Source organism: Lemur catta, chromosome 12 (genome assembly GCF_020740605.2).
Source record: "Lemur catta isolate mLemCat1 chromosome 12, mLemCat1.pri, whole genome shotgun sequence".
Classification (NCBI taxonomy): Eukaryota; Metazoa; Chordata; class Mammalia; order Primates; family Lemuridae; genus Lemur; species Lemur catta.
Genome location: NC_059139.1, coordinates 74,247,600 through 74,274,808, shown reverse-complemented (window position 1 = coordinate 74,274,808; position 27,209 = coordinate 74,247,600). Strand labels below are relative to the sequence as shown.

General features: G+C 35.6%; 1 protein-coding gene and 1 pseudogene across 1 annotated transcript in view; one reads left to right on the top strand and one right to left on the bottom strand.

Moving 5' to 3' along the window:
* LOC123648528 overlaps window positions 1-5,697 on the bottom strand; it is a 42,569-nt pseudogene extending 36,872 nt beyond the window's left edge.
* FBXL17 (F-box and leucine rich repeat protein 17) overlaps window positions 1-27,209 on the top strand; it is a 485,075-nt gene that overhangs the window by 147,578 nt on the left and 310,288 nt on the right. The window contains exon 5 of the mRNA XM_045566275.1: window positions 5,711-5,818. Coding sequence (XP_045422231.1) covers window positions 5,711-5,818 — 108 coding nt within the window. The remainder of the gene's footprint in view (window positions 1-5,710; window positions 5,819-27,209) is intronic.

The following is a 27,209-nucleotide window of genomic DNA, read 5'->3' as shown; positions in this document are numbered from 1 at the left end:
CATTTCACAGATCTAGACAAAATAATTCTATGCTTCATTTGGATCTCCCTCCCTCAAAAAAAGCCTGAATAGCCAAAGCAATCTTAAGCAAAAGGAATAAATCTGGAGGTATCACATTACTAGACTTCAAATTATACTGCAAGGCTATAGTAACCAAAACAATATAAGAGTAGAGACATAGACCAATGAAACAGAATAGAGAACCCAGATATAAAACCATCTACCTACAGCCAACTGATCTTTGACAAAGCAGCCCACAACATACACTGGAGAAAAGAAGCCCTATTCAATAAATGGTGTTGGGGAAACTGGATAGCCACATGCAGAAGAATGAGACAGGATTGCTATCTCTCACCATATACAAAAATTAATTCAAGATGGATAAAAGACTTAAATGTAAGAAATGAAATCATAAAAATTCTAAAAGAAAATGTAGGAAAAATTCTTCCAGTTATTGGCCTAGGCAAAGAATTAATGACTAAGGCACCAAAGACAAATACAGCAATGCCAAAAATAAATAAATTGGACTTGATTAAATTAAAAAGCTTTACATAGCAAGGGATAATCAACAGAGTACATTGGCAACCTACAGAATGGGTGAAAATATTCGCACACTATACATCTGATACAGAGCTAATATCCAGAATCTACAAAGAACTCAAATAAATCAGCAAGAAAAAAACCAGACAACCCTATTAAAAAGTGGGCAAAAGACATGAACAGAAGTTTTCCAAAAGATAGACGAATGTCCGATAGACATATGAAGAAGTGCTCAACATCACTAATCTGGGAAATGCAAGTTAAAACCACAATGAAACATCACCTTGCCCCTGTCAGAATGGCCATTATTAAAAAGTCTAAAAACAGTAGATACTGGCTTGGATGCAGAGAGAAAGGAACACTTACGCGTGTTGGTGGAACTGTAAATTAATACAACCTCTACAGAAATAGTGTGGAGAATTCTCAAAGAAATAAATGTAGACTTACTATTTGAGCCAGCAATCCCACTACTAGGTATCTTCTCAAAGGAAAAGAAGTCTTTTTTTTTTTTTTTTTAAGACAGATTCTTACTCTGTTGCCTAGGCTAGAGTGCGGTGGAGTCATCATAGTTCACTGCCACTTAAAACTCCTCAGCTCAATTGATTCTTCTGCCTCAACCTCCTGAGTAGCTGGGTCTACGGGTGTGTGCCACCACATCTGGCTAATTTTTCTATTTTTTTGTGGAGACGAGTTCTCTTTCTCAGGCTGGTCTTGAACTCCTGGCCTCAAGTAATCCTCTAACCTTGGCCTCTCAGAAAGCTAGTATTACAGGTATGGGCCAGTGCACCTGGCCAAGAAGTCATTTTATCAAAAAGACACCTGCACTGGAAAGTTTATTGCAGCGTGATTCACAGTCACAAAGATACGGAATCCACCCAGGTGCACATCAATTCATGAGTGGATTAAGAAAATGTAGTATATTATATACCGTGGAGTACAACTCAGCCATATAAAGCTGCAGTCCCCAACCCCCAGGCCATGAACAGGTACTGGACTGTGGCCTAATAGGAATGGGGCTGCACAGCAGGAGGTGAGAGGCAGACAATTTAGTGAAGCTTCATCTGTATTTATAGCCATTGCCCATTGCTCGCATCACTGCCTGAGCTCCTCCTCTTGTCAGATCAGCAGTGGCATTAGATTCTGCATTATCATGAGTTATATAATGATTTCATTATATATTATAATGTAATAACAATAGAAATAAAGTGCACAATAAATGTAATATGCTTGAATCATCCTGAAACCATCACCTTCTGCACCCTCCTATCCATGGAAAAATTGTCTTCCTTGATACTGGTCCCTGGTGCCAGAAAGGTTGGGGACCACTGATATAAAGGAATGAAATAATGTCTTTTGGAGCAGCTTGGGTGGAACTGGAGACCATTATCCTAAATGAAGTATCTCAGGAATGTACTCTCCAATAATTGGGAGCTAATTGATGGCACACAGGGGCACAAGGAGATGTAAAGGTCCTTGGAAATCAAGAAGGGAGGGAGAAGGAGAGCAGGGGTAAAAATTCACCTACCGGGTACAATGAACACTGTTCGGGTGATGGCCACACTAAAAGCACCAACTTAAGCATTATAAAAGGTATCTATTTAACAAAAACATTTGTACCCCCTTAATATTTTGAAATAATAAAAAAATACAGATCCTTGGGCCCTGCCCCTTTTAGCTCTGAGTTTTTAATAAACTCCTCAAGGGATTGTAATAGATACTGTATTAGGGTTCTCCAGAGAAGCAAAACCATTAGGAGATTGTTTAGCATCTGTCAATCTATCTGTCTTTTTATCTATCCATCAAGAGATTGTTATAAGGAATTGGCTTATATGATTATGGAGACTGAGAAGTCCCAAGATCTGCAGTCAGCAATAGGGACACCAAGGCGAGCCAATGGTATATATTTCCAGTCCAAGTCTGAAGGCCAGGGAACCAGGAGAACCAGTGGTGTAAATTCAAGTCTAAGCCTGCTTCCAAAGGCAGGAGAAGACCTATGCCCCAGCTGGCAGACAGTTGAGCAGAGAGAGCACAAATTCTCCCTTACATAGACTTTCTATTCTATTTAGACCTTCAATGGATTGGATGAAGCCCATGTACACTGGGGAAGGCAATCTGCTTTATTCAGTCTACTAATTTAATTGTTAATCTCACTCAGAAACACTCTCACAGAGGCACTCAGAATAATGTTTAACGGAATATCTGGGTACCCCATGGTGTAGTCAAGTTGACACATAAAATTAACTATGACACACATCTAAGTTAAAAGTCACTTGTGTAAAAATGTCCCTTCCTTCTTGTTTTTTTTTTAAAAGAATTTATAACACACACTGTATCAGAGAAAATAAAGCCCCTAGTATAATGCCATTTAAAAAAATGAATATGTTAAAATAATACATGTATACCCTTGATCTAAACATTAATAAAAAGAAGAATTAAAAAGTATGATGGAATGCATCAAGGGAGGGAAAGAAAAATCATTCATTCATTTATTTAAATATTCAATTTCTTCCTACTAAGTGCCAGGGACTGTTCCAGGTGCTGATGCTATGTGAGTGGGGCTGAGTTGTTGATCACCCTGCTTAGGATGCTCAGCTGTCACAGTTTACCTCGACTGAGGGGTTTTCCGGGTTGTGGGACTTTCAGTGTTAGAAATGAGACTGTGCAAGGCAAACCAGAATGGTCTGTTAGTCTAGTGGAAGGGGAGACAATGAGTTATTCTGACAGGGGAAGACAGACAACAAACTAAAGTGAATAAGTATGTAATGTAATCAGGTAGTGATAAATGTTATGAAGAAAATCAAAGCAGGGTAAGAGATACAGTGACTACAGGGGAGTTATTTGGTATGACTTTTAGCTAAGGTGATCATTGAGAATCTCAGGAGGAGACAGTGAATCAGAGACAGGAATGAAGTGGAATGAGCCATGTGACCATCTGGGGGGGTTACATTTGAGGCAGAGGGAAGAGCAAGTACAATGACTCTTGAGACAGAGCTAGATGTGGCATGTTTGAGAAAGACTTTGAGACCACTTTGGCTGGAGTAAGTGAGAGGACTGGAGGTATGGAGGGGTATGAGGAGGTCGGGGTCTGATTGGGGTGAAATTATCAACACTCTTTATGGGCTGTGGTAAAGAGTTCAAGATTTAAGTGTGATATTCTTATTCAAAACCATTGGAGAGTTTTGAACAAGAGAGTGACATTAATTAGATCTTGTGGCTGCTTCATGAATAAAAACAATAGAGGAAGAAGAGTGGAATCAGGGGTGCTGCAGATGGTACTGACCATGAACTAAGGTGGTAATGGTGGCAGAGGTGAGAGGTAGCTAGATTTAGGATACATTTGGAAGAAGTGACAGTGTTTCCTAGTGGACTTTAGATGGTATTTGGAATGAAAAAGTTTTGGCTTGAATACCTGGGTTGAATAGTGAATGCTGTGCTATTCATGCAAATGTGAGCTCTGGGAAGAGCAAGCCCATTTTGGAGTATAAAGATTTTTTGCTCTGGACAATTTAAGTTTGAGATGTCCATAGGCATCCAAGGAGAATGCACGGGCAGTTTGGATGTGGTAGTCTGAAATAGAGTACAGAGGTTTGGGCTGGAGATACCAACATGAGACCCATTAATATATAGTTAGTATTTAGAGCCTTTAGATTTGATCACATATGGAATGAAGTAAGACAGAAAACAGAAATGAGCAAAGAACTGAGTTGAGTTGGACTCAGCAAAGAGAATAAGAGCCAATAGTAGGGAAGAAGGAAATCTAGGAGAGTGTAGTGCCCTAGAAGCAAATCAATGAATTGTTTCAAGAAGAATCATCAACTGTGTCAGATGCTGCTGAAATGCTGTGGTGAGAATTTAAATTGATCATTTAATTTAATAGGATGGTGACAGTTGAATAATAGGGAGAAAAGCCTGATTAAAGTGAGATCAAAAGAGAGTAGAAAATGTGTGTTATCAGTTTGCTAGGGCTGTCGTGACAAAGCACCACAAACTGAGTGGCTTAAACAATAGAAATTATCGTGTCACACTTCTGGAGCCCACAAATCCAAGACCAAGGTATTGACAGGGCTATGTTCCTTCTGAAGGCATGAGAGAGGATCTATTTCAGGCCCTTCTCATAGCTTCTGCTACTTTTTGAGTGATCTTTGGCATTCCTTGGCTTGTGGCAGCATAACTCCATCTTCACATGGCATTCTCTGTGTGTGTCCAGCTGTGTTCCAGTTTCCCCTTTTTGTAAAAAGACCAGTTGTGTTAGATTGAAGACCCACCTCACTCTAGTATGATTTCATCCTAACTTTAACTGTCCTATTTCCAAATAAGGTCACATTCTGAGGTACTGGGGGTTAGGAATTCAAAATACGAATTTTAGGGGGATACATTTTAACCCATAACAATGTGATATAGCCATACAATGGAATATTATTCAGCAATAAAAAAGGAATAAAGTGCTGATACATGCTACAACATGGATGAACCTTGAAAACATTATGCTAAATGAAAAACACCAGTCATAAAAAGGTCACAAATTGTATGGTTCCGTTTATATAAAAAAGTGTCCAGAATAGGTAAATCCACAGAGACAGAAAGTTGCCAGGATTGGAGGTAGTGGGGAGTAGGGAGGTGACTGCTAATGGGCATGGAGTTTCTTTCTAGGGGTGGTGAATATATTCTGGAATTAGGTGTTGGTAATGGTGCGTGACCTTGTGAATATACTTAACTGTACTTTTTGGAAGGGCAAATTTTATGGTATGTGAATTAAATATCAATAAAATATATACATACACATATACACACATACATACACACACACACACACATATATATGTATGGAGAGAGAGAGAGAGAGTGAGAGAGAAAAGGAGGGAAGGAGGAAGGAGAAGGGGAGGGAAAAGGGGAAAGTAAAGAAGTGGGGATAGCCAGTACCAACATCTTTGAGGCATTTTCTGTGAAGAAGTACAAAAACATGGGGTGAAGATAGAGGTGGCTGTGGGATCAATGAAGTGTTTTTAAAAATACAGGAGATATTACAGCCTGTTTTTATGCTGATTCAAGGGATCTAATGGAAAGGAAAATAATAATGATGCAAAGTGAAGCCAAGGGAATTTGCAGGAGCCAAGTCCTTGAGTTGACTGGAATATTACCTTCAGTAATTTTCTTCATGGCCTTTCCCTAGGTGACAGATCAGTCGGTGAAAGCATTTGCCGAGCACTGTCCTGAGCTTCAGTATGTTGGCTTCATGGGTTGTTCGGTCACTTCTAAAGGAGTGATTCACCTAACCAAGGTAGGTACCATGGCTACATCTCCTTAACATTTCTGAGTATTATTTAGGTGACAGGCCCTAGCCTTGCTAAATACGCTTGTATAAGAAATAGACTGTTATAGAAGTCTACTAATGTTTGATAAAGTTAAAATGAGTTTAAGAAGACAATACCAAACATCCTTTCTGAAATGAGACACTTATTTAAATAAGAATCTTACTTTTTTGCTTTTTCATTGTTAATGACTATGAAATACATGCATTAAAGAAACTGATACGTGTGACAAGAATCATGTAAACGTTAACTTAATGTATTTTGCTTAGGAGATATTTTGATTGAATTTTAAATGCTCACATATCACTAGGTCTTAGGAGCATTTGGCTTTAAAAAGTGAATATGGTCAGTGCATATCATTAAGCTGAATATGTAAGATAAAAGAGAGGTGAATATCTGTTAAAAATTTACCTTATAGCTCAGAGTTCACTTATATACCAAACAGATGAAATCTCATATTTTAGCTGTGATCAAATGCCCGTTCCTTGTAATCTCTCACTGATATGTTATCTCTACTGCTTTCCAGAGCTCTAAAATAATTAGAAGCTAATTCTTACATTTATGTCATGGAAAAACTGGTTACTATAAAATTTACCTATGTATTATCTGAAATTTATTACTGCATAGATTTTAACTCTATCCTATAGTACTTAGGAGAATGAGTGTTAGTCTTGCCTTTTCCACTTAATAGCTGAGTAACCGAAATTTTCCTTCACCCTTCCTTCATTTCACAACTATTAGAAAACTGCTGTATTGTCAGCACAATGCTGAAACAAACCAGGTAATATCTCATGTTTTGGGGGTTTGAGTTCTTTAGGTCTCTTTGAGCTTGCAGTTTAGTAGAAAATAATGTCTTTCTTTGCTTTCTAGGAAAACAGCAGGTAAATGTTTATGAATTACCTAGGACTATGGTGGGGTTGCACGGTGGATAGGACCCTGGGCTCCATTGTCAGCTTGGGTTTTATTCTCAGTTTAGCCATGTGTTAGCTAAGTTGTCAAATTATTTTTCAGGGTATTAAATAAGGTAATATATGTAAGGTGCTTGAGTCAAAATTGAAACCATAGCAACTGCTAAGTAAATGTTAGCTATTAATATCACAATAGATGCTACAGTACCTAAATTGCTAGAGAATTAGTGCAAACTTTGATTTTTAAAAAAATACCACCAAGAATGGAAAAACAAGCACCACATGTACTCACCATCAAATTGGTTTTAACTGATCAACACTTAAGTGCACATATATTAATAACATTCATCAGGCATTGGGCAGATCGGGGGCTGGGGGGAGGAAGGGATGGGTATATACACACCTAATGTATGCAGTGAGCACCATCTGGGCGATGGACACACTTGAAGCTCTGACTTGGGTGGGATGAGGGTAATATATGTAACCTAAACATTTATACCCCCATAATATGCTGAAATAAAAAAGAAAAAAAAACACAATCACTCTTCTGGTATATCTGAAAGAGAGCCTGTGGTTATATTGGGTCTTAAATGACTGATCAGCTTTAATTGTATTATGAGGATCAGAGCCTAAAGCTAGAGAAGAGGATAGGCCTGTTATTCTCAATTATTACTCTATCAGAACATTTCAGTGTAATGAGGATCATATGAAACCATAATTTTTTATTCATTTCCTGTAACCTTGGCCTGAACATCTTGGTAGATGAATGTTTTTCTAGGCACATCTAGTGCTGTTTATGGTGTAGAGTAAAAATGCCTTTGGATGAACAGATTGTACACAACAAGTGTTGTAATGACCATATGTGGGGTTTTTATGATCACTTGAAATTGTACTCATTAAAGACAAAACAAGACTTATTAGATCAGTAAGTGCTTCCCTAAGCATTTTGAGATGGCCAAAATTATGGTACACTGGTACTTAAAAGATCAGAATTATTCTCTATGACAAAATAGCAGCTACAGCATATATCTGCATTGGGAGGCTCAATTTGCTGAGAAGGTTCTTCTGAAGATTGCAAGCAAGGGTTGCTGGTTTGGTCTGTCAGCAGGTAGAATCTACTAGACTCACAGCTAGTCCACAAACTTCTGAGAAACATTTTTATTCCTCAACAGTCTTTGCTTTGGTGAAAAGACTAGTTTGTACAACTAAGCAACTAATATTGGTTTTTTGGATTCAAGTAAAGGCAACATAACGTTTTAAACATGCATGTGTTTTGCAAAGCTATTTTAATTGTTTTATCTCTTGAAAGCCAAGGGTAAAACTCAGGTTTTAATGAAATTATTTGCTTTTTGTTTTAGAATATTTGCATTCTGGTAGTATTTTTATATCAATTGCATAGACACGCACAACATGTTTGCAAATATAATAAATACCCATAAAAAAGTTGTGTTTTCCTTATTATCATCACAGTACATAATTTTTAAATAAATGATTAGGGAGATGTGAGATACAGAGTATTGAGAGCTATCAGCCTAAATGTGTTTACTTTTATATGATTTAGAAAATCTAATGCATGATTTTACTAAGCCTCTGGCTTTCTAAGTTTGCTAATAGAGGCAAGTGGCATAAAATCTCCGTGCCTTAATTTCCTACCTTTGAAATTATAGGTGTAGATTAGATGATCTATCTCTAAATCTGGAGTTTTTGTACCCTAAAGAATCTATCAATTTAGGAATCATTGGCTTAGAAGGAACTATGAGAGACTCTCATCGAAACTAAGAAATGTCAGGTCATTAGTAAGTTAGACAGGAAAATTAGGGATTTATGACATCTTAGATTGTTAAATCAAGGGGGAAAAGACAGAGGATTGGGAATAGATGGAAGAAGACTGGTATCCTTTTACTGTGGTTCCTTGAATTTAATTTTATTTTGGTGTTCTCAGTCTTGACTGTTGTTTACTTTGTAATATTTATTGATGATACAACCTTGTTACTTGGATGGATTCTGCTAGTATCAAACAATATTGTGATAGGAGGCCTTCTTTCTAAGCTGCTATGACTATGTAAATGAGAGTCCAGAAATAGCCAAGATTGAGTGCACTATGTTTGGAAATGTAGAGATCCATATCTAGAAAGCAAAGATAAGAACTTTAGAGGTCTGCATTCAGTAGGCAAGAGGGTTAGTGACTTGTATGTGGCAGAATTGGGTCTCTTCCAACACAGGTGTGTTCTTCTCACTGCAGTGTAGCTATTTATAAATATAAGATCTATCTTGCTCACTCTCTTATTTTTATAATAAGTTCAGCAAATGCAAATATGCAGTTAACCTTTAGTGTCTAGACTATGGTGTCTAAATATTATTTGCCACGAAAGGGATGAAAAGGAACATGTTAAAGGAATCAAAAGTCAACATGAAGTGGCTTCCACTGATTTATATTGGGATATTTGGGCATCAAAAAGAAAAATTGGCCAGGTGTGGTAGCTCACACTTGTAATCCTAGCATTCTGGAAGGCCAAGGCAGGAGGATTTCTTGAGCTCAGGAGTTCAAGACCAGCCTGAGCAAGAGTGAGAACCCATCTCTACTAAAAATAGAAAAATTAGCCAGATCCAGTGGTGCATGCCTACAGTCCCAGCTACTTGGGAGGCAGAGGCAGAAGGATCGCTGGAGCTCAGGAGTTTGAGGTTGCAGTGAGCTATGATGATGCCACTGCACTCTAGCTGGGTGACAAAGTGAGACTCTGTCTCCAAATAAAAAAAAAAATAAGGAAAGGTCCCATTTCTTTATTTTTATTGTTGCTGTGATTGCCTTTGGGGTCTTCTTCATAAATTCTTTCCCTAGGCTAATGTCTATAAGAGTTTTTCCAACATTTTCTTCTAGAATTCTTACAGTTTCATGCCTTAGGTTTAAGTCTGTTATCCACTGTGAGCTGATTTTCATGAGAGGTGAAAGGTGAGGATCCTGATTCAATCTTCTACATGTGGCTATCCAATTTTCCCAGCACCATTTATTGAATAAGAATTCTTTTCCCCAGTGTATGGTTTTGTCTGCTTTGTCAAAGATTAGATGGCTATATGAGGATGGTTTTATATCTGGGTTTTCAGTTCTATTCCATTGGTCTATGTCTCTGTTCTTGTGCCAGTGCCATGCTGTTTTAGTTACTATGGCCTTGTAGTATAGCTTGAAGTCTGGTAAATTGATGCCCCCCAGTTTGTTCTTTTTCTTAAGGTTGCTTTTGCTGTACAGGGTCTTCTCTGGTTCCATATGAAGCGTATAATTATTTTTTCTAGATCTTCAAAAAGAGATGTTGTTATTTTAATAGGGATTGCATTGAATCTGTAGATCACTTCAGGTAGTATAGACATTTTAACAATATTGATTCCGTTGACCCATGAGCTTTTGCTATGGTTTTCCACCTGTTTATGTCCTCTACTAAAAAAAAAAAATGAAAATGGCTGCAATGGATTGAAGCAAATCAAATATATAAAAAATGATGGATTGAACATGTCAGTGTCTATACCACTAGACCAACAGAGCATTTTCTGGCTATAGAGTGTCTGATATTAATAATGTCTTGATTTTCCTTTGAGACTCAACTATATAGGTTTTTTCCCCCCAGCAGTAGGGGGAGTAGAGGGGAAGTACATTGATGTCATTGCAATTATTGTTTTAAAAAATGAACTTATAAAAATAACAAAAAAATGATAGATTCACAATGATATAAACAAAACAAAACTGGAATTCTTCTTCCAGCTGAGGTGGAGTAACAGGGGTGAGATTTACTCTCTTCTCTGAGACAACCCCAAAAAACAGAAATATATGAAGGAATGGTTTTCAAGATACTGGATCTCAGGCAATCAAGGAGAATGATCCCAAAGATATGGGAAACAAACAGCAGGAGCCCTGTAATTGTCTCAGTTTAGTACATTGAAAAAGTTTCCAGATTGCAGACAGGGAGGGTTAACTCAGGCAAAACACAGCAGACGATCTGAGTTGACAAGACAGAACAGAAGGAACAAAATATTTATGAGTAAATTTAACTAAGGATGTCAAGACTTGTACACTGAAACCCACAAAACATTGCTGAAACAAATTAAAGAAGATCTATATAATGAAAAGATATACACTGTTTGTGGATTGAAGACTTAATATTGTTAAAATGGCAATACAATGCAAAGCACTTTATAGATTCAATGGAATTCCTATAGAAATCTCAGTAGTCATTTTTTTTTCAAAAATGGAATAGCTGATCATAAAATTATCACTGAGTTGTAGGGGACCTCAAAAGCTATAATAATCTCGAAAAAGAAAAACAATGTTGGAGGATTCACACTTCCCAATTTCAAATCGTACCACAGAGCTATAGGAATCCAAACTGTTTGATACTGATACAAGGTTAGACATACAGATCAATGGAAGAGAACTGAAAGTCCAGAAATAAATTTATACATCTATGTTCACCTAATTTTTAAGGGTGCTAAAACCATTAAGTAGGAAATGAAGATTGTCTTTAGCAACTAGTGCTGGGACAATTGGATAGCCACATGTAAAATGTGAAATTAGACCCCTACCTCACATCATATACAAAAAATGAACTCAAAAATAGATCAAAGACCTAAATGTAAGAGTTAAAACTGTAAAACTCTTAGAAGAAAACATAGGGACAGATCTTCATGACCTTGGATATGACACCAAAATCATGAACAACACAAGAAAAACCAGTTAAATTAGACTTCTTCACAATTAAAAACTTGTATACATCAAAGAATACTATCAGGAAAGTGAAGAAACAGTCTATAGAATGGGAGAAAACATTTGCAAATCATACATCTGGCACATGTCAAGAATATATAAAGAACTCTTATATCTCAGCAGCAAAAATACAAACAACCTAATTTTAAAAATGTGCAAAAGGCTTTAATAGATATTTCTCCAAAGAAGATATACCTGGCTGACAAGCACACATAAAGGTGCTCAACATTATTGGTCATACAAATGACTCGGAAATGCAAATCAAAACCACAGTGAGGTACAGCTTCACACCTACTAGGATGGCTGTAATCAAAAGATGGACAATAGCAAGCATTGGCAAAGTTGTGGAAAAATTGGAACCCTTGTACATTGATGGTAGGAATGTAAAATGGTATAGCTACTGTAGAAAACAGTTCGGCAACTCCTCAAAAATTAAATTTTTGACCCCAAAATTTCAATCCTAATTATAGAACCAAAATAATTAAAAATAAGTTTCACACAATAACCTGTATATGAATGCTTATAACAGTAACATTCACAGTATCCAAAATATGGAAACAACCTGAATGCCTAGCCTGATGAATGGATAAGCAAAATGTGTTATATCTATACAGTGGAATATTATTCAGCCATAAAAAGGAAAGAAGTTATGATACATACTACCTGAAAAAACCTTGGAAGCACTATACTAAGAGAAAGAAGCTAGTCACAAAAGGCCATTTTTGTATGATTCCATTTATATGACATGTTCAGAATAGGCACATACATACTGGGTTTCTTTTTGGTGTGATGAAAATGTTCTGAAATTAGATACTGGTGATGGTTGCATAAGTCAGTCAATATACTAAAAACCACTGCACTGTATACTTTATAAGGGTGAGTTTTAGGGAAAATAAATTTTATCTCAATATAAAAAGTCCTAGAAGAACACACAGGAGAAAACTTCTGTGACTTTGGGTTAGGCAAAGATTTCTTAGATAGGATACCAAAAGCATGATCCAGATTAATAATCCAATTAATAAATTAATTAAAAATTAATAAATTGGACTTTATCAAAATTAAAATCTTCTGCTCTTTGACATATATAGTAGTTACACCTTATCTGTGTGGGATACATTCCATGACCCTCTGTGGATGCCTGAAAACTACAGATAGTACCAAATTCTTTATATACTATGATTTTTCCTCCACATGCATACCTATGATAAAGTTTAATTTATAAATAGGTATAGTAAGAGATTAACAACAGTGGCTAATAATAAAATACAATAATTTAATGATATGGTATATTAAAAGTTATGTAAATGTGGTCTTTCTTTTTTTTTCTCTCTCAAAATATCTTATTGTACTGTACCATGGGTAACTGAAACCACAGAAAGCAAAAATATGGGTAAGGATGGGATTTCTGTACTGTTAAGAAGATAAGCCCCAGATTGGGACAAGTATTTTTTAAAATATATGTCTGATAAAGTACTTATGTCTAGAATATGTAAAGAATTCCCAAAACTAAATGAGAAAATAAAAACCCAATAAAGAATGAGCAAAAGGTATGAACAGACACTTTGTAAGAGAAGATAGGTGGGTGGCAAATAAGCAGATGAAAAGACATTGAATATCATCAGTGATTAGGGACATGTAGATTAAAACTTTAGCAAAATACCACTACCCACCAATTAGCTAGACTAAAATTCAAAATACTTGTCATATCAAGTGTTGGCATGGATGTTGAGAAACTGGAACCCTCATACATTTCTTGTGGGAATATAAAATGGTTCAACCACTTTGGTAGACACTTTAGTTATTTACAGAGCCCTAAATGTGTACCTGCTATATGATTCAGTCATTCCACGACTAGATGTTTACTCAAGATAAGTGAAAGTACATGTCCATACAAACGCATGGATCCTTATAGCAGGCTTATTTATAATAGCCCCAGACTGGAAACAACCCAAGTGTCTGTCAGTAAGTGTATATATAAATAATCTGGTATGTTTATACAATGGACTAGCATTTGAATGGAAGGAATTATTGATACATAGGAGAAATCTCAAAATAGTATGAAGAGCCAGACCAAAAAAAAGAGTTTATTCCATGTGTAAAATTCTAGGAAATGCAAATGATTGTGTAGTTATAAAAAGCAAAATGATGGGGGAGGGGGAGGGAGCAGAGAGGAACAAAAAGGAGGGGATATAAAGGACTATGAAGCAATTATGGAGGATGGTACATATATATTCATTATATTTATTATGGTAAACATTTCATGATACATACATGTATCAGAACATCAAATTATATATGCAATCTTTGGTATGTCAATTTTCATTAGTAAAGCTGTTTTTTAAGAAAGTAAGTTCATTGGTCAGTTTTAGAACTTGATAAGGCAACAGCTCATTACTCTAAAAATGAATGAACAAAGTGAGAATCACATGTTTAGCCTTTTTTTCTTTGTATGGACTATATATAAAAGTAATCACATACTTCATTAGGGAAGGTTCTCCTGTATAGAATTCTAGCTAATAAATGCAAGAGGAATGATGGAAAATTACAATTTTGCAGGTACTGTGAAATAATACATCTAGGCACTGATGATCAATGAAAGCAAAAACTGTTAGATGTGGATTGATATTCCCTCATAGATATCTTATAATGGAGGGAAGAAGCTGATACCATCTGACTCACTGATCAATCTTAGCATCTGGAAAAGTGAGACAACCAGATCTTAAGTACTGATGAGGTGATGCAATGGCAAGTACACAGCATCACTTACATAGTATTCTTGCCTAAAAACAGAGCCTGACTCTCTAATTTGCCTCTCTATATTTGCTTCTAATGGTTACCCAAATCTAGGAAATAGTGGGATTAGAGCAACGTATTTAATGACACTGCAAAAAGACAATCAGCTAAATCTAGACTTGTCTAAGGCAAATGACCCCATTTCTCCAAGGAAAAAACATTGTAGAAAAAAAATGGAGGCATAATTATAGAAAAGACTTAAGACAAAAAACTAAAGGTAATATGAAGATTTTTCTTTGGATCCTGACTGAAACAATGCAACAATAAGAATATATCTTTGGGACTGTTGAGAAAATTGGCATATGAGGTGGTTGTTGGATGATGATAAGGGATTATTATTAATTTTGTCAGGGATGATAGTGGCAAGTTTGTTATATTTTAAAAACTTTATTAGTAAGAGATACATACTTGACTACTGGTGAACTAACACAGTATTAGGGATTTAGCTTAAAATATTACAAAGGGGATAAAAAGAAGAAAAAGAAAAAAATTAGTCCAATAAAGAAAACAAAAAATGACAAAATAATAATTGAATTAAGTTATAGGACATGAAGATTTATTATATTATTATCAATACTTTTGTTTATATTTAAAAATTTCCATGATAATAAAAAACTTAAAGCATCAAAAAGTTAAATATGTTGATGTTAATTTAACATGATAAAATTGTACAATTCAATATTATATTTTTTCAAGAATATATGACATGTAAAATGCTCAGGATAATAATTAATAATAATATGTATTAACATAGAATATTAATTTAAAAATCAATTGAATGGGCCTGTAGAGTTCAAAATGTCAAAAATGGCAAGTTATTTTTATATGAAGTTGGAGTGCAAGCCTCAGAAATGCCGTAAATTCATCAGTTTAATGGCACAGAGCCACTGTAAATTGATTCATATCAGATCAGTTTAAATGATTTAAATCAGTAGTCAAGAAGACCTATAAAGACCATTAAGAAAGACAGTGAAGAATTTTTGCCAATAGTTGATTATTACATGCCATATAAAAATTTTATATTTGTCTCAAGTTAGAGGTAGATACGTATTTCCTTTTTAGATTGGTGATGTATTTTAAAGCTGTGTTTATTAGTTAATAATATCAATTCTGGTGGTACAACAGATCTTGTTGCTTCAGTTATTCAGTTTACAAGCATTAACTGAATTCTTGGGATATGTTGGATATGAATTTGGTTGAGTTTCGTTGTTGATGTTGTTTTTAAAAGCAGAGTTCCTTAGGAAGGTAACAGGCAGCTAAACAAAACTTGTGATATTTTCTTGGGCCATAATCACATTTAAAGAACTTTTTTAAAAAGCATGTATTTTAAAAGTGCTTATGGTTAAAAATATGAAATGTTTTTAAAGGAAAACAAAATTGATTTTTTTCAGTCGATTTAACATAAGTAACTGAAAGAATGTTCATTCATGCAGCTAACTCAATTTTCGTCTTCCTTTTTTTGTTTATTCAGAGACTAGGAATGAAAGATGAACTTTCTTGCTTTTTAAATTTCCAAACAACTGACTAGTTTAGAATGCCTTATTCTAAAGGAAGAACATACTATTTTACTACTTAAAGGGTGATAATACTGTTTCGTCCTAGATTATCCCTTCATTTGTTTCTGATTAATTATAGGTGCTAGAGTGATATGCTGAGATGTGGAAAATATATTCTTAAATTCATTCAGCTCTGAAATATTCTCTACTGAATATCACCCAGTGAGTATAGTATTATGAAAGGGTTTTGTTGAATGACGATGTTTCTGGTTCTTTTTAGCCGTTCAGCAGCAGTTAAGGGTGGGGCCAAAATTGAATGTTGATAATCTAGGTGATGATGATTTTAGGCCTGGTGTGATCCATTAATTAATTTTTTTTCTTAGAAGTTTGCCAAGGCCAACAAACCTTGTTATGACTGCTAATTGTTTGACTGTGGGCAAATCACCTAATTCTCTGCCTTGATTCCCTCAGCATATAACTAAAGAAACAATTGAAAATCTAAAAAAAAATATTGATTAGAAAAATATTCATCATGATGTACAAAAGTTCCTCATAACTTTTTAGTCCTGATCCACTCATATTCTTTCATTGAAATAATAATCTAAAATAATTTTTATGAAAATAAATCTTACTACAAATAAAACTTTATGGCCCTTTTTTTCTACCTGTGTGCCAGTGCTGAATGTTAAAACTAATAATAATTATGTTTGTTTGCTCTTCATTGGTTTTTTCCTCTCCTTGCTGATCCCTTAAGGGTTGTTTAATTATTGAACATATGAACAACTAGTATTTTAAGAATCATTTTGAAAAATTCCTATTTTAGCAATACACTGAATTAGGGGAATACAGTATTCCCCCACTTATCTGCAGTTTCGCTTTCCAAGGTGTCAGTTATCCGTATTCAACTGTGGTCCAAAACTATTAAATGAAAAATTCCAAAAATAAAGCCTTCATAAGTTTTACATTGCGTGCTATTCTAAGTAGCATGGTGAAATCTCTTGCTGTCCCCACTCTTTCCTGTCCAGGACATGCATCATCCCTTTGTCCAGTGTACCATGCTACATATACTACCCTCCTGATACTACATAGAAAAAACCCACAATTTATGTAGAGTTCAATATTACATACTCAGTTTTCAGGCATCTTCTGGAGATTTTGGATTGTTTCCCCCATGGATAAGGAAGGGCTACTGTATACTCTTCTACCTTATTATTATTGTCCAAATTAGTGACTTTGATTTTTATTTTTCTAAATTAGTATGTCTGTATAAGTTATAATAACTTACCACATTTATTTTTCTACTCTGTTAAGTGATAATACCTGCTAAGCAAGGATATTCTTTTTATATTTTATGATTCTATTACTCACACTTTAGTTGTAATGTATATTTGTTTGTGCTACATTTTCATTTTAGCAACTGCAGTAGCAAGATGTATCAATATGACACTAGTAAAATAAATGAAATCATCTTTCAAATGACTCAGTTTGTGAAAGTCCTAACAAATGAACCAATGTGTTCCTCTGTGGCATCTATCCTTTGATAAAATGGTTGCTTCAGGCTTTAATGTAAATATATAAATATTTATAAAATGAAAAGAATTGATAATCATTTTTGAAAGGGCTTTTCTTGAATCGTGGCTTTATATTTTAAATATTGTTTTACTTTGCTTATATTGTCCTCTGTTTACTCCTGAATTTTTATCACACATTTGTTATAAATTGTGGTTTTTACTGAAAATACTCTTGTACAAAAGGATTTCAATTCTATTTTATCTGGTCTCTAACACATGAGGTCAGTCTTTATCCAAGAAAGATATTATGAGACATTGCTTTCATTCTTTTTTATACTTTTAAATTCATTCACACTATTTTGTGACAGATATTTTATTTGAGAATCAGTGTGACTCTATTCAGTCTTATTTATGGTTATACATAAAGAGTGATAGTGAGCATGGATGGGGTCCCATTTCAAAATCAACAGAACAGACTGCCCAAATTAGAGAAACCAGATTTGGAGCTTAATGAAAATAAATTAATAATTTAATTTAATGAGGGCGTATACCACTGAGAAAAAAAGCAGATATCATTTTTTAATTTAAAGTAAACATATATTGAGCATTACAGAGTTAAACAGAGTTCAACTAATTTAAAAAGCATACTTAATTTATTAAAAACATTGACAGTTATATTCAGTCAATAGTTTTCTACATTTATAAAATACTTAACTTTGTTTTATTTTTAATTAATTCAATTCTCTTGCTTAAGCATTATTTTCACTGCACCTGGGCAGGTCTTGTCAGCCACAGGGAAGTGCCATTGTGGTACATATTATTTATTCATTCACATACATACTTCAACACAGTACACATCCACACCATGCCAATTGTCAATCATAGGGAATCCAAAGAATGAGATTTTTCTGTACAGTTTTGTTTAATGTTGTGTAATGTTTATGATTGTGATCTAGAAGATTCTAAAGGGGCTCCTGTATACCAAAAGGAAGATAAATTATGTTGTGTTTTTATTGTAGGCACATTCTTTGAAAATAGGGAAATCATTCCCATAGTAACTCTCTATTAGTTAGAAGTCATTTATGAGACAGTAGAGTGTTTTAAAATTTTAGCTTGGAATCAGAATTTTGGCCTCCATATCGTTACTCATTATTTTCAATAATTTTTGGATTATAGTTTGGTTCTGAACTCCCTCTTCTGTAGACACACTCAGTCAATAATAGAGTCCAATAGAGTACATTGACTAAAGGCAATTGAGCTTCTTATATGTTTGCTCTCCCACCCAGAGGTATTACAGGCATTTACACAAAAGCTGTTGATCACAGCGTATTTACAAAATTCAGGAGCATAGCTGCTTCCCCAGCTGTAGACTTATGTTCAATTGATTGTATCCTAGTGGGATGATTGGCCATCAACATTTTTTTTTCCCCAAGGAAAAGTTTCCCACCGAAGCTTTCTGTTATTCACCAGAGGAAAATGCTTGGCTATTGTGTTTTATCAGAAGGACTTTTCAACATGCAATTGACTATCAATCTTGAATCTTTAAGAATGAAACAATACCCCTGTGTCTGACAAAGCAGTTCAAGTTAGAACTTCACAGCTTTCATCTGGCTCAAAGAAGAAAACAAACCTGGTCAGCGCCATGGGTTTTTCAGGCAAGGTATAGGGATACTCTGGCAATTACTCCTGCTTCTGAGTTATTATAAAGAACTCCCATTAGATTGACTCTACTTCTTTTCATTGTTGGAAACCTGTGCCCCCTCCCTCCTTCTTTCCTTTTGCTTCATGCTGATCCTAGGCCTGTTAACCCTCGGTACCTTTCCTCTCTTTAAGCCTGCTCTTCTGTATCTATATTTTATGGGGGGCTTCACTTGGCAGGCTGTATATAGTGGAAAACAGGAAGACCAAAGGGAGAGAAAAACAATAATATTTCTCTCCCTTCCTCTTTGTCTCAGGTAGCATTTCTGGGAATAGCTCAGCTCTGTCTCCTCCATGGCTCCAGCCCTGGATCTTCTTAGCTCCACCTTGTATCAGCTCACTGTGGCCTGGGGGTTCAGTACACTGACTCTTCTTTTTGTCTCTTCAGCTTTGCAATACTGGTGGTTTCCTGCCTCTGCTAAATCTCTGGCTTACACTGCCATGTCCAGTTTTGTCTTCTCAGCTTCTCCCTCACAAGAATAACCAATTCCCTTAATGAAATTCTCTTCACTGAATTTTATTTTATTATTATAGTGGTTTCTCTTTTCCTGGTGAGACTTACTGATACATCTTCCTTTCTGTCATTCTGAGTTTTTTACATGAGAACACATTTAAGACAATAGAACTGGTATTTATTTCATTTCAGAGAGTATTGTAACAATTGGGATCAAAGTACAAAGCAGAGAATTGGACATAATATAAGACTTAAATTAGACCTGACCCTTCCTTAGACTACCACTAGCTATACTGCTTCCCTGCATCCACACAAGATGTAACTCGACAAGTAAGGGCAGCCAGTTACATGATGATTAAGAATTATAAAGCTGCAAGGTCATGATGAGTCCCATGAACAGGATGGAGGGTTAGCTGCTTAATTATAGAAAGATAGTTTTCACACATGCTCCTAGCAAGAACAAAATTGAGATGTTTTCTCAATGCTATAATCTATATTGTCAATCCTCAGAGGCAAATATAAAGAAAAATATTTGACTAAGAAAGAAGTTAGCTGTTGTGAACTAGTTATTTGAGTTACTGGTTATTGGTTTCTAGTTTTTTGAAGTTATATATTGGATGGTTTTAATTGACAATTAAAAATAAAATATGTTATCATGTCAATACTTCTATAATATAAAGGTAAATTGTAGATTGACATTTAAAGTTTTACCTTAGATGTACACTGGATATTGTCTTTAAAATTTCATTTCAGTTGGTTGAAGCTTTTGAACTCATAGGTGTTCAAAACTTGTTGAGAGAACAGTATTACAGTTGGACAGTTCTTTGAATCAGAAAATAGTGCTTTAATATATAAATCAAAGCTATAAATTTTGTTTCTCATTTTGGAAAAATTTGTATTATCTACTTTAATGATAACATAATTTCCTGTTCTGTGTTACTTAATATCAAGGAAAACTAAATAAAGACCTTCTTTCTGGTTACCATTTCTTAACTGATGACTGATTCACTGTCTATATGCTTTATCATAGTCATTAACCTAGAATTTTAGCTCATTCACTTCCAGCTCTTAACATCGAGTGTGATGAGAGGAGTTATTAATTCCAAATTTAAATACTTTGTAAACCAAATGCTGTTGCTTCTTGAAACTGTTTTGTAGAACAAGGTAAAACTAAGTAAAACAAATGAGATCTGATTCATTTTTGGGAGAGTTATCGACTTGGACTTTGAATATGAATCTTTACATGCCCCTTTAAAAGTATGACTCTGCTAAGATTTTTTTTCACCTTGAAAGTGTTCATTCCTTCACTGCCTAGGACAAGTGATTGGGGAACTTTGGTAATAACCATGAATAATTAAATCAAGTATAATGCCAAAGATTGTGGAAGAAGTTCTATTTTTTTCAGACCTACATTGTGATTTCTTTTAGGACCAAATTCTGTGACTCCGTTCTGACTAGTGTGGGTGATCTGACTGCTTCATTTTTAGATTGTTTATATTAGACTTATGGCTCTCTTTGGGAAATTCAGGGCAGGGATAAGGCAGAGAATTATGTATGCATTTTGGAATGTTTCATCTCATAAAAATGGCTTCAAGATCAGAAGGAGAGAAAGCTGCTGCTATATGCTTAGATTATCTGGTTTCTTCTAGGGTGATTTAGGGTGCTCTAGACTTTGCAGTAAACCCCAGAGGGAAGCTGTAGTGACCTATTGACAGGCACCTCATGGTATTTCTCCACATATTAGGGAATCTTTTTATGGTAGTGTAGAAGGCCCAGAGCTTATGGGTAGCCCAGCTGGTTGTTATAATTCTGTGCACCACAGCTTTTTGGCTCAAAGGATGGAAGGTTCTGATACACTCTTTGAAATGATGCCTAGTCATAGAATAGGAAGATTAATTTCTGAAATTAAGATATAGGCACTTTTTACTCTGAGCTTTGGCTTTAAGCTGAGACCCATATATGATAATGTAAAATGAAGAGATTTTTGCTGGGAAGGTAAGTCCTGGTTGCATATTCTAAACCAGGAAGGGAAAAAAAAAAGACATTTTAGAGAATAGGTACAACATTTCTGTAACATTTTTGGAATGCCAGAGAATGGATTTAAAAATTATTAATGTCATTCCTTTGTTTTTGAGCTTAATACATTTAAAAATAAAAAGTGAAATGGTTTGACTTGCTCTTTAATAGACAGCATAAAATCAAGAGGCCAATGTACAGGTCACTTGGCTTGGATATGATAAGCTTTTGTCTTGGGCTAATGGCATTTTAGTTATTTCACTGTTTTTAAAAATAAGTTGTAAAACTTTCATTTGGAATATATTTCCAAAACTTTTGACCCTTTGAAGTGTGATACATGGGTGCAAGTGACTGAAAATGATTCCAAATTTCGTGAACTGTTTCTTTTTTTGTAGACTGCTGAACTCGGTATGAGAAAATGAAAGAAGTACACAACCATTCCAATTAGTTGAAGCAGCCTCTCCTTGCTTGCATTCACATTTGACTTAATTTACCCTTAATTTATTTGAGCTTTGATTTTTTTCTTACTTAAATGGAATAGTGTGAATATTTTATTTCTTAATTGAAGAGAAATTCTGGTTCTTAGCTCCTGCTGGGTAAAAAAGTGACAAGGCTGCTTGCTGCTACTAACTTTAAGTGCTGTTTATAGTTCTTTGTGAGCTCTAGAAATCTTATATGGAGAAAAGAAAGGGATTTGGTGGAAAGAAAAATCCTAGAAAAAAGTCAGTTAGAGACTGTGCTGCCTGCCAGAGTGAAAGAGGAAGAGCAGAGCATCCATTCTGAATTGGTATACGAAGGAGCAGAAATCCAATTAACAAATTCACATTTCTGCAGTAGAAGACAGTGATTAAAATTTTGGTGAACTACTCAAAATTCCTGCCACACACTTCAAAACTCTGACAACTTACAGAGGCTTTAAAAAAAATGTTCTGCATTTGAAGAACAAATATGTAAATGGAGAACTCATTATGATTCTTGTTCTGAGATGACCTTTAATTGTGTGGAATGAGAATGTTGTTTTTTATTATTTAATATTTACATGTTATTTAAGTTTATGTTCAGATAGAACACTTTTTAAAAGCATGTGGCATCAGAGCTGCAGATCTAGCATTTGAGGTAGTTAAAAGAACGGAGCACTGATTTCTGGAAACAAATGAAAAAAACTGTCCCTAAAGTTTTGATCCTGATTTCAAAGTTAGTCATTCAGTAATAAGCATTTAATAAATGTGTTTGTGTCTAGTACTGTGGTATGTGCTGGTAACAAAAAGATGAATAAGATATAGTCCTGACCTGCAGTAGCTTGCTTTTGACTCTAGTGGGAGGAACATACGCTTAATTAGACCAAATTATTAAAAAATGAGCAATATCAGTGGTTGTACAGAGGTCAGAGTTTTCTCCTCCTCCTTCTCTAAAGGTATCCCAGGAGGATTTACAGAGGATGTCCACTGGGGCTTTGAAGGCTAAATTATGCTTTGATAGGCTAAAGAAATGAATCCAGCCTTATAACTGCCCTAGGTGGCTTAGGGACACTATTGCTGTTAATGTAATGTTTGTAGAGTTGGGTTAGATTTTATGCATTATATTTTATTGCTGTATGTATGTCTGCATATTAATTTAATCAGGTAATTAATAATTTATTTTTTCATTCTCTATAAATTGTAAGACTAGTGTTTATACCTAGCTAACTTAATAAATTTAACATTTATATATATAACTAATACAATTATAAATGAAATTTAGAAGTATAAATGCCATTTATATGTTGGCAACTCCTAAGTTTATTTAATATCTCTCCTTGGATATCTAGGCATCTCAGACATGGCATATTCAAAACAAAACTGTCTTTCCTACTAACTTGGTTAGTTGCAACAATACCTTCTAGTTGCTCGAACCAAAACCTTGGAATCATCCTTGACTCTTCTTTTTCTCTCAAGCCCCCTAAGCTATTTGGCAAAATATTCTCTTGACTCTACTTTCAAAAATTGTATATACAGAGTCTCATCATTTCATATCATCTCCAACTACTGTCATTGTGGTCCAAGTCACTGATATCTCTTGACTAGATTAATTCATTATAGCCTTTCTTTGCTTCCACCTTTGCTTCTATATTCTAGACTCAACACAGAAGCTGGAATGATCATTTAAAAATGTAAGATAGATCATGGCACAGTCTTGTTTAAAACCTTCTAGTGGCTCCCAAATTCCTCGGAACAAAAGCTGAAATCCTTACAGGGCCTACAAAGGCCCTATGCAGTCTTCCCTTCTTCACTCACCTCTTTGACCATGATAGTCTCCTCATAGTCTTCCTTCCATTCATTCTGATGCAGCACCAGTGGCTTTTACTAATCTTCCAAAATGTTAAGCAAGTTTCCATCTCAGGACCTTTGCACTGTACTAACTGTTGCCCCAGACACCAACATGATTTTGTTTGCCCTTTACCTCTTTTAAATCCTCGCTCAACTATCATCTTTTCAATGAGATAACCTTTGACTGCCTATCCAAAATTACACCCCATCTTCTTTCTCTCTCTTCTCCACCCACCTTGCCTTGCTTTATTTTTCTCTATAGTACCTAACAACTTTCAACATACTAAATAATTTGTTTATTTTATTTATTGCCCCCTCTCCTAACTAGGAATATAAGTACCCTATGAACAGGCATTTTTGTTTGTTTTGTTCCCTGTTATATTTTTAGCAGCTGGAATAGTTCCTGGTACATAGTAGGTGCCCAATGAATAGTTATTGACTACATAAATAATACCATCTGCATTCTTTTTTGAGTGATTAAACAGACTGAGCTGTACAAATTATTTTTACACTTTCAGTAATTGGGTTTAAATATCAATTGTTCTGCACTAGAGAAGTGGTTCCCAGTCCAGGCTGGGATCAACTAGATATCCTTTTCAGAGAGATACTAATGACTTGCCCTGTCCCAAGGCAGTTAAATCAGAATCTCTAAGGATGGGCCTGGCCATTAATATTTTCTTTTAAAGTTGCCCAGTGATCCTAACATGTAGCCAAATTTAGAGCCAGGGGTCAGGAAACATTTAAATGAGTGTGAATGATTGAATGAAGAGGCATATCAACTACTGCATCAGAGACTCGGATTTGGACCAGCTTAAGCAGTAAGATTAGATTTCAAATGTTTAGAATGAGAGATTCATCCTGAGCAGCACAGCCTAGGATGGGGTTGGGGAGGAGGAATGGAACAGGGAAGGGAAGATGAAGGAGATGAAGAAGTCAAGGAGCGCACTCCTAAGTAGTTGTAACAGGAAGGAAAGGTTGCGCCCTGGTCCCTTGGCAGCTGTTGCCAGTTAATGATTCCCCATGTAAAGGGCACAGATATGTTGGAAACTGCCTAGATAATAATTTGCATGAAGGCAAGTATATTTCCAAGACTTTATTTTTTCCAAACCCTTTGTAAAGTAATCAAGTAGGCTTTGTGGAAAATATGAGATTTGAACCAGTCAGTTGAATAAGTGGAAGGGAGAGGAGAAGAGACACTTCCAAGTTATTGAGTAAAATGAGTGAAGTGAGAGCAGTTTTAAAATAATGAGCACAGTTCACTGAGCACAGTGAGAACAACTTCTCCAAATCTGGGGAAGGAGAGTCAAGTTAGCTTAACAGAATTCAGGGAATGGTAGGGATATGGGCAGTGAAGGGCCTTGATTTGGAAGCCGTAGTTTTCCTCTTTGCTGCAGCAATATTTTGTTTCCTAAAGACTTTGGAGAGGATGGGAGATATGATTAAAGTTGTTTAAGGAAGATTAACCTGGCTGATGCTGTGGCAAGAAGGAGTTAGAAGGGACAGCTCTGAGAAGCAGGGCAGTAAAATGTACTCGAAAACAAAACAAAATGTGAATAAAGTAGAGAAAGATGTCAGATATAGTAGGTGAATGGTGGAACTAAACAGGCCTTGGATTTGAAAATAATCCAGAGATGAAGCCCAGTGTGATTAGCAAGGCAGTGGGTAAAAGGGGATACGTAGAGAAGGTACCTGAGAATTGACATGATAGCCACTGTGGATTCTAAGGCCCTGGGAGTCCTGTTTTCATGGGTAGTATTAGCAATTTATATTGTCTCTGCCAAGCTTTAAGGCCAGTTAAAAGAGATTTTCAGTTCCACTCTGATGTTCTCAGTTCTATGAAATGCTGGGAAGGACTTGCCTGATGTCCTAAGTGTGGCTTGTTTAGCTTTTTATTACCATTTTTATACTTGAGTGCCAGCCTTAACCAAACTGAGGTTCAAGCCTGGTTGGTGAGTAGAAAGGATGCTATTTGTTCCCTCCCTTGTCCAACCACATTCTTCTCTAAGTGTAGATATCAGACCCTGTCAAGGTGTGGAAGTCTTGCTATGCACGGGGACAGAAATTCTCTATGCCCCTTTTCTTCCCATTCCCAGCAGTCTTCATTTCTTTACTTTTTTCCCCCTATATTTACCCTAAACAATCTATGCTACAACCCCCTTCCCTTTCTCCTTCAGTCTCTCTCCTCGTCCTTAATAGGTGGCTCTCCCCAATTTTGTTATAACTGACTTTCTCTGACCTTTCTATCTTCCTCTGCCTCTGGGCTCTCCCTTGGTCTCCATCTTGACAGTCTGACAGGTGTTTGGCAGGTGAGTGTGGTGCTGATCTAGAGCCTCAGTAACCCCTTCATCAGCAAGGCTTGTCTTAACCCTTGACTTAGCTCTTTAAAGATTATAACTGATTGCTTAGAAACCTGGTCCCAACAAAGCTAATATCTGCAGTGCTGGCAAGAAGAATTTATATACTAATTGACTTTTGCACATATTTAATTATACAGAAGTTTTTGTTCTTTCTAAAAATTATCACTTCCAACTGGTCTCATGTAAACTATCCCCGGTAGACTGAAATGGTGGAAGATCCATGCTGCCATGAGTCTTCTTTTGTTGGTTCATTTACTGTAGTCAGCCTGTAAATTGAGGGTTTTATTTCATTTTTACTTTTCTAGGGTCTTAAGAAAATTTGGAAGCCACTTGAGGTCTTTTTATAACCCTCCAAGCCTGTGTTTCCTAGGTAACATTTTAGTATCTCATTTTATATTTAAGTATATACATGGCCATACCAATCATTGACTAATTTTAGTCTTTAACATGAATTAGTTAGAAGTCATATTTTTAATAATAAAAGCAGTACTAAACTGAAAGGTGATTACCTACATTCTACATTCTGATTTAGATGTTTAAAAAAAATACCTTACTAAACGTTTGAAAATTGGAATGAAGCATTTAGATCTTGGTTGTAAGGCTTTGCTTATTCAAATCCTCTGTGATTTGTATAACCCAAGACTACCAGTGAATTATAAGGAAAGTAAGTTTAATTAAAATGTCAGTTTGCTAAATGTAATTATCTGTTTCAGACTATGAGAGATTACTTTAGGTAGTGTTTTATGAAACACTGGAGGGCACTATGATGAAATTCTCATAGCAGGGAAAGAAATGTGATGAATTTGACAGAGCTGTTTCTGGAGTTTTGAATAAAAATGCCACATCTCCTGGATGCTCTAGGTCTGTTTCTTGTAATGATGCTGATTACTGGGAATTACTTTCCTGAATCTGCCTTTGGATACTGTCATATTTCAGGTTGAGTTGGCCACAGTGGTCATAGGGAAGGCTGGGTGAACATAGTCAGTGACTGTCAGCTTGTGAAAAAAGGAGAGTGAAATACTCTTCAAGTTCTCAGTAGAATCCTGGGATGTGAGAGCCAAGGTAAAACTC